General features: G+C 45.4%; 1 protein-coding gene across 13 annotated transcripts in view; it reads right to left on the minus strand.

The window, feature by feature from the left end:
* Positions 1-12,322, minus strand: part of LOC118373066 (dynamin-1) — a 150,276-nt gene that overhangs the window by 123,503 nt on the left and 14,451 nt on the right. For all 13 annotated transcript variants that reach the window (XM_052459859.1, XM_052459860.1, XM_052459858.1 and 10 more), the window contains exons 2-9: positions 9,857-9,930; positions 8,953-9,102; positions 7,593-7,796; positions 7,196-7,294; positions 5,163-5,323; positions 2,103-2,245; positions 1,702-1,837; positions 1,335-1,402 (exon numbers count right to left, since the gene is read on the minus strand). In XM_052459859.1, the coding sequence (XP_052315819.1) occupies positions 1,335-1,402; positions 1,702-1,837; positions 2,103-2,245; positions 5,163-5,323; positions 7,196-7,294; positions 7,593-7,796; positions 8,953-9,102; positions 9,857-9,930 (1,035 nt within the window). The remainder of the gene's footprint in view (positions 1-1,334; positions 1,403-1,701; positions 1,838-2,102; positions 2,246-5,162; positions 5,324-7,195; positions 7,295-7,592; positions 7,797-8,952; positions 9,103-9,856; positions 9,931-12,322) is intronic.

The raw sequence follows: 12,322 nt of genomic DNA on the forward strand, positions 1-12,322 counted from the left end.
TCAAGAAGTAGAAGCTTGGTCGCAAATGGGTCTTTCAAATGGACAATGACCACCAAGCCTACTTCCAAAGTTGTGGCAAAATGGCCTAAGGACAACAAAGTCAATGTATTGGAGTGGACATCACAAAGCCCTGACCTCAATCCTATAGAAATTTTGTGGGTAGAACTGAAAAGGCGTTTGCGAGCAAGGAGGCCAAAAATGGGCCAAAATTCACCCAACTTATTGTGGGAAGCTTGAAGAAGGCTACCCAAAACGTTTGACCCAATATTTATTTTTAAATTCAAAGGCAATGCTACCAAATACTAATTGAGTGTATGTAAACTTCTGACCCACTGGGAATGTGATGAAAGAAATAAAAGCTGAAATAAATCAGTCTCTCTACTATTATTCTGACATTTCACATTCTAAAATAAAGTGGTGATCCTAACTGACCTAAGGCAGGGAATTTTTACTAGGATTAAATGTCAGGAATTGTGAAAAACTGAGTTTAAATGTATTTGGCTAAGGTGTATGTAAACTTCCGACTTCAACTGTAAATTATATTTAGAAATTGTTTTTTGCATCCTGCATTGTTGAAAAAGGACCATAAGTAATTATTTCACTGTTAGTCTACACCAGTTGTTTACGAAGCATGTGAAAAATAAAATCGGTTTTGATTCTATTTTTTTGTTCATGGAGTTCAGAGCAAAACAATTGGGCTTCTCTTTACACCATCTTACACCATCTTACACCAACTACACCAGAGAAAGAATAATTATTCATAGTTAAGGTATGTATGGTCTATTGGTAGTCAGGAGGAATATGTGTTCTGATACGCAGTTCAAACCGTCTTCTATCCTTGAAGCCTTCCTCCTCATGGGAGTTAGGGTAAGAGGGAGGAAGAAGCACTTTCAACAGGTTCACTTCCTGAAGAGTGATGACATCACTGTCTGATTCTGATTTATATCACTCTTGGACCTAGGTAAAAGACAGGAATTCTTCGTAGGACGGGGATGGAGTGAGCTAGGTTACACATGACGGGCATATGAGGCTTCACCACACAGTCAGACAGACATACATACAAGATACATACAGACGGACGGGGCAAAGAGTGAGAGAAAGATGCCACCCAACCAGCGATCACGGATCTAATCACAAATCCCTCCACCTCTGTTTCTGATGTCCTCAGTATGCAACAGCATGATGGGCGCTGGGATGCAATCGGTTTTTTCTAGAGGTCTTCATGATTAGATGGGTGAGGATGATTAGAGTTGGTCTGGCCCAGAGGGGTGACCCAGGCGGGTGAGGACAGGGGTAGGGAGAGAGGGAGAGAGGGATAGGGATGAGGGACGTGCCTGATGCCGTGGATGTTCTTGATTGCGTAGCTGATCTCCTTGCGAAGCTCCTTCTCGTTAAACTCCATCTGTACACACATCAACAGAAAGGAAAACACACCGTTAAATAGTGAACACACACCTCCAACACACAGCAGAAACAGGAACCTAAGGTCGCTTGTATTCATTGAGTGGCTCTGGGAGGGAGGGATAGAAGGAGGGGCTTTGGGGAGGGAGGGAGGAATGTTTTCCTCATATAGTCTCTGGGTTGGGGTCCTAAGGGAGGCAGGAGGCAAATCACGGCACTGTCTGTCTCATTCTGGGGTTGCATGGACACTAAGAGTTAGGAAAGAGGGGGACACGCACACATACAGTACGGTACACGCACCTTGACCAGCTCAAACGGGAAGCGCTCGTGGAAGATGCGGTTGATCCGGGCTCCTCCTGACAACTCTGCTGTGTCGATCTGGTCCCCAGAGCCCTCGATACGCTTCTCAAAGTCCACTGAGAAGTGCTGCACCATCCTGGGTGAGATACAGGGAAAAGGGAGTTAATGAAGTGTGTGTGTGTGTGTGTGTGTGTGTGTGTGTGTGTGTGTGTGTGTGTGTGTGTGTGTGTGTGTGTGTGTGTGTGTGTGTGTGTGTGTGTGTGTGTGTGTGTGTGTGTGTGTGTGTGTGTGTGTGTGTGTGTGTGTGTATGTGCGTGCGTGCGTGCGTGCGTGCGTGCGTGCGTGTGTGTGTGTGTGCATGCATGTGTGTGTGTGTGTATGTAAGTGTGTATCCTACTCACTGCAACAGGGCCTTGGTCTTGCGGGAGGGGTCGTCAGGTCTGAAGTTCTTGTACTCCTCCACTTCCTTCTCTATAGACAGCAGCTGACTCTGCAGCTTGGCCCGCAGCCCCGGCAGAGTGTCCCGAATGTGATTGGTCAGTTGCTGCAGGGTGAAAGGTCAGGGTGGGTTTTAACATGGGACTGGAGAGATGACCGTGGTCAGATCCTAGACTATACTACTACCATTCACCTACTCTTCAGTGGATGTTATTAGAAGTCTAGAATTGGCTTCCTATTTCACAACAAAGCCTCCTTCACTCACGCTGCCAAACATACGCTCATAAAACTGACCATCCTACCGATCCTCGACTTCGGCGATGTCATTTACAAAATAGCTTCAACACTCTACTCAGCAAACTGGATGTAGTCTATCACAGTGCCATTCGTTTTGTCACCAAAGCCCCATATACATTTACATTTACATTTAAGTCATTTAGCAGACGCTCTTATCCAGAGCGACTTACATACTACCCACCAATGCGACCTGTATGCTCTCGTTGGCTGGCCCTCACGACACATCCGTCGCCAAACCCACTGGCTCCAGGTCATCTATAAGTCTTGGCTAGGTAAAGCCCTGCCTTGTCTCAGCTCACTGGTCACCATTGCAACACCCACCCATAGCACGCGCTCCAGCAGGTATATCTCACTGGTCATTCTTCCTTCGTCCGACCTTTCCTTCCAGTTCTCTGCTGCCAATGACTGGAACGAGTTGCAAACATCTCTGAAGCTGGAGTCTTATATCTCCCTCTCTAACTTTAAGCATCAGCTGTCAGAGCAGCTTACTGATCACTGTACCTGTACACAGCCAATCTGTAAATAGCACACCCAACTACCTCATCCCCATATTATTACTTGCCCTTTTGCACCCCAGTATCTCTACTTGCACATCATCATCTGCATCTATCACTCCAGTATTAATGCTAAATTGTCATTATTTTAGCCTCTATGGCCTATTTATTGCCTACCTCCCTACTCTTCTACATTTTCACACACTGTACAGAGATTTTTCTATTTTTCTTTACTTTTGTGTTATTGACTGTACGTTTGTTTATGTGTAACTGTGTTGTTGTTTTTGTCACACTGCTTAGCTTTATCTTGGCCAGATCGCAGTTGTGAATGAGAACTTGTTCCCAACTGGCCTACCTGGATAAATAAAGGTGAAATAAATGTTTTTTTAAATAATAAAAAATGAACTCCTCGTAAGCATCCAAATAGATCCTGTGGATGGCTCAGCTGGCAGCCTTGTTGAGCCGCCTGGTTGAGTGTTTTCTGTAGGTAGGGGACTAACCTGGTTGAGTGTTTTCTGTAGGTAGGGGACTAACCTGGTTGAGTGTTTTCTGTAGGTAGGGGACTAACCTGGTTGAGTGTTTTCTGTAGGTAGGGGACTAACCTGGTTGAGTGTTTTCTGTAGGTAGGGGACTAACCTGGTTGAGTGTTTTCTGTAGGTAGGGGACTAACCTGGTTGAATGTTTTCTGTATGTAGGGGACTGACCTGGTTGAGTGTTTTCTGTAGGTAGGGGACTAACCTGGTTGAGTGTTTTCTGTAGGTAGGGAACTGACCTGGTTGAGTGTTTTCTGTAGGTAGGGGACTAACCTGGTTGAGTGTTTTCTGTAGGTAGGGGACTGACCTGGTTGAGTGTTTTCTGTAGGTAGGGGGCTGACCTGGTTGAGTGTTTTCTGTAGGTAGGGGACTAACCTGGTTGAGTGTTTTCTGTAGGTAGGGGACTAACCTGGTTGAGTGTTTTCTGTACGTAGGGGACTAACCTGGTTGAGTGTTTTCTGTAGGTAGGGGACTAACCTGGTTGAGTGTTTTCTGTAGGTAGGGGACTAACCTCGTTGAATGTTTTCTGTAGGTAGTGGACTAACCTGGTTGAGTTTTCTGTAGGTAGGGGACTAACCTGGTTGAGTGTTTTCTGTAGGTAGGGGACTAACCTGGTTGAGTGTTTTCTGTAGGTAGGGGACTAACCTGGTTGAGTATTTTCTGTAGGTAGGGGACTGACCTGGTTGAGTGTTTTCTGTAGGTAGGGGACTAACCTGGTTGAGTGTTTTCTGTAGGTAGGGGACTAACCTGGTTGATTGTTTTCTGTAGGTAGGGGACTGACCTGGTTGAGTGTTTTCTGTAGGTAGGGGACTAACCTGGTTGAGTGTTTTCTGTAGGTAGGGGACTGACCTGGTTGAGTGTTTTCTGTAGGTAGGGGACTGACCTGGTTGAGTGTTTTCTGTAGGTAGGGGACTGACCTGGTTGAGTGTTTTCTGTAGGTAGGGGACTAACCTGGTTGAGTGTTTTCTGTAGGTAGGGGACTGACCTGGTTGAGTGTTTTCTGTAGGTAGGGGACTGACCTGGTTGAGTGTTTTCTGTAGGTAGGGGACTAACCTGGTTGAGTGTTTTCTGTAGGTAGGGGACTGACCTTGTTGAGTGTTTTCTGTAGGTAGGGGACTGACCTGGTTGAGTGTTTTCTGTAGGTAGGGGACTAACCTGGTTGAGTGTTTTCTGTAGGTAGGGGACTGACCTGGTTGAGTGTTTTCTGTAGGTAGGGGACTGACCTGGTTGAGTGTTTTCTGTAGGTAGGGGACTAACCTGGTTGAGTGTTTTCTGTAGGTAGGGGACTAACCTGGTTGAGTGTTTTCTGTAGGTAGGGGACTGACCTGGTTGAGTGTTTTCTGTAGGTAGGGGACTGACCTGGTTGAGTGTTTTCTGTAGGTAGGGGACTGACCTGGTTGAGTGTTTTCTGTAGGTAGGGGACTGACCTGGTTGAGTGTTTTCTGTAGGTAGGGGACTGACCTGGTTGAGTGTTTTCTGTAGGTAGGGGACTAACCTGGTTGAGTGTTTTCTGTAGGTAGGGGACTGACCTGGTTGAGTGTTTTCTGTAGGTAGGGGACTGACCTGGTTGAGTGTTTTCTGTAGGTAGGGTACTAACCTGGTTGAGTGTTTTCTGTAGGTAGGGGACTAACCTGGTTGAGTGTTTTCTGTAGGTAGGGGACTGACCTGGTTGAGTGTTTTCTGTAGGTAGGGGACTGACCTGGTTGAGTGTTTTCTGTAGGTAGGGGGTGCCCATGCGTTCAGCCAGGTGTCTGTATCCAGGGTGGGTCAGGAAGAACTTCCTCTCTGCAGCCATGGCCGCTGTGATGTCCTTCTTCCCATCTATGTCCTTCTGACTCCTGTTCACCACACCGATGTAACCTGGGGCAGGGAGAGAGGTCAGCTGATACTGGACAGATCAGGATGCGAAGATTGGCAAAATGTTGTTTTGTGGAGAGAAAGAAAGAAAAGAAAAGAAAGAAGTTTGTTAATAGATAGTTTTTCTGTGTGTGGGTTTTTCTTGTTTGTTTGTCTTTTTTGTTTTACCACACTGGGGTAGTGGGCTGAAGGGGTGGGGAGTTCGGAGGGCGGTGTGGAGGGTAACTTTTAGCTCCCACTTCCCTATCGTGTGATGGTTATTGGGGGAGGGGGGCAAGGTAGCCACAAGGGTAACAGGGATCACATATCCCAATTGAGTTACTTTTTCTCATGCAGTTCTCTGTTAAACAGTATATCTTGCCTTATAACCTAACTGAACGGCAGTAGCCTTGTAAATTTAGTAGTGGTTTAACGTGAGGTCTTCCGACATGAGAGAGTGACAGAATAAGAGAAGACAGCGACAGAACTACATGCCTGGGTTCAAGCACCAGTAGAAAAATGTCTGTCCCCTAATTGCATTAGAGAGTTTCCCACAAATATATTTTATTGCACAGAAAAGAAACAAACAGACATTTTTGTGTCACTAAAATCAAGATGTTCTTTTTGTCCACCTCCATCTCGCTCTCTCTTTCCTTCATTCTTATTTTCTCTCTCACTCTCTTCCCTGTCTCCATCGCGCCTCACCTCCTCTGTTTCTCTACCTCCTCCTACGTTCTACATTTCTCTCTGTAGAGCTGTGAGTGGTTGTAACACTGGTTGCTGCAGTGAGCAACACAACTGGAGTCCTATTTGGGGTGTCCGGCAAAGCCAGGAACTCCACTGCCAGGGTTCTCCCATGCACCAAACCCTGGGAACACATCACTCTGCACCACCTTCCCTGGCTCCCAGTCAAACTCCACATTACCTATCAAGATCATACTCCTCACCTACAAGGCCCTCCATGGCCTGGCCCCTTCATACCTCTGACCTGCTCCACATATCTCTCTGACCTCCTACCTCTCTGACCTCCTACCTCTCTGACCTGCTCCACATACCGCTCTGACCTCCTACCTCTCTGACCTCCTACCTCTCTGACCTCGTTAACTCAGCCCTTAGTCAGCTCTCTCTTGAGCTAAGTAGCTTTTATTTCGTTTTCTTCTATTGTTTTATCCTTGTTATCCTTGTTATCCTTGTTATCCCTGTTATCCTTGTTATCCTTGTTATCCCTGTTATCCCTGTTATCCTTGTTATCCTTGTTATCCTTGTTATCCCTGTTATCCTTGTTATCCTTGTTATCCTTGTTATCCCTGTTATCCTTGTTATCCTTGTTATCCCTGTTATCCCTGTTATCCTTGTTATCCTTGTTATCCCTGTTATCCCTGTTATCCTTGTTATCCTTGTTATCCCTGTTATCCTTGTTATCCTTGTTATCCCTGTTATCCTTGTTATCCTTGTTATCCCTGTTATCCTTGTTATCCCTGTTATCCTTGTTATCCTTGTTATCCTTGTTATCCCTGTTATCCTTGTTATCCCTGTTATCCTTGTTATCCCTGTTATCCCTGTTATCCTTGTTATCCCTGTTATCCCTGTTATCCTTGTTATCCTTGTTATCCTTGTTATCCCTGTTATCCTTGTTATCCCTGTTATCCTTGCTGTACAGTGTCCTTGGGTTTGTTGAAAGGTGTTTTATATCCAACGTTCTATTATTATTATTAACTAGATAACCACTAGAGGGAAGCACTGAGATGGGATGAGAATTTTTGTGTGTGTGTGTGTGTGTGTGTGTGTGTGTGTGTGTGTGTGTGTGTGTGTGTGTGTGTGTGTGTGTGTGTGTGTGTGTGTGTGTGTGTGTGTGTGTGTGTGTGTGTGTGTGTGTGTGTGTGTGTTTAGTCTCACCTCTTCGCAGTGGCAGCAACTTGTTCTCCAGAATTTCTCGGGCATCAGTCCCCTCGTCCATCAGATCCAGCTTGGTGATCACACCAATGGTCCTCTGACCTGGGCACGACACACACACACACACACACACACACACACACACACACACACACACACACACACACACACACACACACACACACACACACACACACACACACACACACACACACACACACACACACACACACACATACACACACACAATACATTAACAAAGTCCAATTGTAGGTAGGTTAAATTGCATCCTTGTCTAACTACTGCCCTGTCACAATATGATGGTGAAGGAAACTGAGAGCACTGATGAGAGCCAGAAGGTCTACAGTTTCTGCCTTTAACCTCTAGTCAATCAACCCACCTTGTGGGTCGACTTCTTTAGCAATCTTCAGGGCATCTGAGTTGGCCAGATCAGAGTTGGCCGGGGAAACAGCCAGCAACAGACAGTTGTCCTTCGTCACAAACTGATACAACATGTCTCTGATCTGCTGCTCAATGTCCGCAGGCTGGTCCCCTACTGGGACTTTGGTCATCCCCGGCAAGTCCACCAGAGTCAGGTTCAGAACTAGGGGAGAGAAGGGAGAGAGGAGAGGGGAGGTGAATATCGGAAGATAGGGGGTGAGAGGGGAGAGAGAGCGGAGAGAGAAGAGGGGAGTTGAATATCGGAAGATAGGCGGTGAAAGGAGAGGGGAGAGAGGGGGTGAAAAGAGAAGGGAGAGAGGGCGGAGAGAGAAGAGGGGAGTTTAATATCGGAAGATAGGCGGTGAAAGGAGAGGGGAGAGAGGGGGTGAAAAGAGAGGGGAGAGAGGGCGGAGAGAGAAGAGGGGAGTTGAATATCGGAAGATAGGGGGTGAAAAGAGAGGGGAGAGAGGGGGTGAAAAGAGAAGGGAGAGAGGTCGGAGAGAGAAGAGGGGAGTTGAATATCGGAAGATAGGGGGTGAAAGGAGAGGGGAGAGAGGGGGTGAAAAGAGAGGGGAGAGAGGGCGGAGAGAGAAGAGGGGAGTTGAATATCGGAAGATAGGGGGTGAAAAGAGAGGGGAGAGAGAGGGTGAAAAGAGAGGGGAGAGAGCGCGGAGAGATAAGAAGGGAGTTGAATATCGGAAGATAGGGGGTGAAAGGAGAGGGGAGAGAGGGGGTGAAAAGAGAGGGGAGAGAGGGCGGAGAGAGAAGAGGGGAGTTTAATATCGGAAGATAGGGGGTGAAAAGAGAGGGTGAAAAGAGAGGGGAGAGAGGGCGGAGAGAGAAGAGGGGAGTTGAATATCGGAAGAAAGGAGAGGGGAGAGATGGGGTGAAAATAGAGGGGAGAGGGGGGGTGAAGGGTGATGGGAGAAGGGAGAAGGGAGAGGGGAGAGAGGGGTGAAGGGAGAGGGGAGAGATTTGTGAAGGGAGAGGGGAGAGAGGGGTGAAGGGAGATGAGAGAGGAGGGTGAAGAGAGTATGGAGAGGGCAGAGGGGAGAGGGAGGAGGGGAGAGGTCGAGAGTTTGGAGAAAGATTTCTAAATATGATATCAAAACCGATGAATAATGATAACCCTGAAAAATAAAGGACTATATAATATCATGAATAGTAACTGATTGAAACTCACTTTAGGCCCTGGCAATACAATCAAACTTGGTTGCCACTTTTGAATAATAGGGTAACTTGATTCACAAAATTCTGTGTATAGAATTATACTACTCTAGTCTTTCCTATGATCAAGTGTGGTAGTTTTGTGACCTCACCATGTGGGGAGTAAACCCTGAGGTTGATTGGCACAGGGGAGATGCCCTTATTCTGCCCAGTGATGCGGTCCGTCTCCGCCTCGATCTCCCCCCGAACCTCATCGAAGTCTGTGAACTTCTTCCCCTTACAGTGAAGGAACTCAGCATATTCTGCAGAAAGAGAGGGGGACAGAACAGAGGTGAGTAAAGGAAAGGAGAGGACAAGTGAGGATGACAAGATCATATAAGAAGACAGCTGGGATGGAATAATGACAAATACAGGAAACCATTTTTGGCAACTTGAATTGAAATGAGCTGTTCTGTCATTTCTTCACTTTTCATCACTCTCATTTTGGAGGAAAATGTAACAAACCTAGATGGCACTGTTGATAAAACTGTGAGACAGCCACAGACCTTGTATTGACTGGAAAATAAGAAGAAGCTCATTTTGGCCGTTTGGTAATACAGAATATTAATTATTATTATATGAATAGAATATTCATTGTTTTCATTTTTTGGGGTGTGAGAAATGCACTTTAGAAATAAAGTATATTATTATGAATGACTTTGGGCAGGCTATACATTATCTGAACATTCAGGGTCTGAGACAGTTTGGTCTTCATAAACCTTAGATGGTATTGATGTTTTGTACTATACAGTAAATGCAATACATCTCTTCCAAAAGGCACATTCTGAACTGGTTACATAAGACTGGATTAAATGTAAATGAGGACAAATTATTTGTCCTGTTTCGCATGGTGCTTAAACTTGTTATTGAGAGCTTGCTTATTAGATATTCTCTGCTTAACGAAGTCACCATAACAAACCTACCAAGCCACTGGCATCAGTAGGTGCCTCTGACGGAAGGGAGGGATAGGGGAAGACTTTACCTGTGGGACAGAGAGGGGAACGGGGAAGAGTTTACCTGTGGGACAGTTGATCAGCTGCAGGACCAAGGGACGACGGGTGACGATGCCAGAACCACGAGGAAGGAAATCCCTATGACACACAGGAGGAGAGAGCCGTAAGAAAACAATCATGGTTATGGAAACGCCTGGGCCTGTGTTCATAAAGCATCTCAGAGTAGGAACGCTGATCTAGGATCAGCCCCACGCCCCTCCCCTGTCCATGGAATCATACTCATTATGATCTAAAAGGCTAAACTGATTCAAAATCAGCAATTCTCCTCTACGCTTTATGGATATGGGCCCTGACCAATGAGTCAGTTGAGGGCATGAAGAGGAAGCATGTTTTGATTATAATGGATGACACAGGCAAGCAAAGTCATGAAAATATAATGTTACAATCAATGACAAATGTACATTTACATGTGTGACTGTGTGTGGGCACAACACTGAATCATGACAAATGTACATGTACATGTGTGACTGTGTGTGGGCACAACACTGAATCATGACAAATGTACATGTACATGTGTGACTGTGTGTGGGCACAACACTGAATCAATGACAAATGTACACGTACATGTGTGACTGTGTGTGGGCACAACACTGAATCATGACAAATGTACATGTACATGTGTGACTGTGTGTGGGCACAACACTGAATCAATGACAAATGTACATGTACATGTGTGACTGTGTGTGGGCACAACACTGAATCATGACAAATGTACATGTACATGTGTGACTGTGTGTGGGCACAACACTGAATCATGACAAATGTACATGTACATGTGTGACTGTGTGTGGGCACAACACTGAATCATGACAAATGTACATGTACATGTGTGACTGTGTGTGGGCACAACACTGAATCAATGACAAATGTACATGTACATGTGTGACTGTGTGTGGGCACAACACTGAATCATGACAAATGTACATGTACATGTGTGACTGTGTGTGGGCACAACACTGAATCAATGACAAATGTACATGTACATGTGTGACTGTGTGTGGGCACAACACTGAATCATGACAAATGTACATGTACATGTGTGACTGTGTGTGGGCACAACACTGAATCAATGACAAATGTACATGTACATGTGTGACTGTGTGTGGGCACAACACTGAATCATGACAAATGTACATGTACATGTGTGACTGTGTGTGGGCACAACACTGAATCATGACAAATGTACATGTACATGTGTGACTGTGTGTGGGCACAACACTGAATCAATGACAAATGTTCACCCATCTCTGCTCAGCGGGATCTTGAGTGGAATAATAGACAGGGCTACAATATAAGAAGCTTCATGGATACTAAGCAATGAGAATATGCAAAGGGTATTGGGGGAAGATATTCTGAGGATACACTGTATAGACTACTATAAAATGGTTTTCTTGCTCCAGAAATCTGCCTCTTTCTGGGCAATTGTCTGTGCTGATGCATGTTGAAGAGTCCAAGCTTAACAAGACGGGTCAATAGAGGCCAACAGTCAACAACTCTCTGAGAGCTCTGTTGTAACGAACCTCTGAAACAATACAGCTCTGAAATCTAAAGCACACTGGCAAAAGATTCCCTTCAAAACAACCAAGAGGTCTTTGATCAGAGACGGCCAAAGGCACTTCAGACTGCCGCTCTTGACATTCCATCTGTGTGGATACAAACACTGGAAGCTAAATTAGCCTAAATGTGTGGATGTGTAAAGCCACCAGATCATCCAGAATTAGTCAATCTAATTCATCAGCTCATAGAAAGTGGGACTGCGAGACAAATTGAAGGTGAAAATCAAAAGACTGTCATTGCAGCAGTCTGGGAAAGACTAATCAAATCGAATCAAATTGCATTTGTCACATGCGCAGGTCTCCTTACTGTGAAATGCTTTCTTACAAGCCCTTAACCAACAATGCAGTTCAAGCAATAGAGTTAATAGAATATTTACTAAATAAACTAAAGAAAAAAAATCTAATCAATCAAGAAGTAACACAAAAAATGTACATAACAATAGCAAAGTTATATACATCGGGTCTGAGGACCCATGTCAAATCTTTTCAGTCTCCTGAGGGGAAATAGGTGTTGTCGTGCCCTCTTCACAACTGTCTTGGTGTGTTTGGACCATCATAGTTTGTTGGTGATGTGGACACCAAGGAACTTGAAACACTCGACCCGCTTCACTTCAGTCCCGTCGATGTTAATGGGGGCCTGTTCAGCCCTCCTTTTCCTATGTTCAGCCCTCCTTTTCCTATGTTCAGCCCTCCTTTTCCTATATAAAATGGTTTCCTTTTCCTATGTTCTGCCCTCCTTTTCCTATTGTCTGTCCTTTTCCATGTTGAAGAGTTCCAAGCCCTCAAGACGGGTCAATGTTCGGCCAACATGTTCAACCCTCCTTTTCCTCTGTTCGAACCTCCTTTTCCTATACAGCCCTCCTTTTCCTATGTTCAAAAGCCCTCCTTTTCCTATGTTCAGCCCTCCTTTTCCT

Source organism: Oncorhynchus keta, chromosome 13 (genome assembly GCF_023373465.1).
Source record: "Oncorhynchus keta strain PuntledgeMale-10-30-2019 chromosome 13, Oket_V2, whole genome shotgun sequence".
Classification (NCBI taxonomy): Eukaryota; Metazoa; Chordata; class Actinopteri; order Salmoniformes; family Salmonidae; genus Oncorhynchus; species Oncorhynchus keta.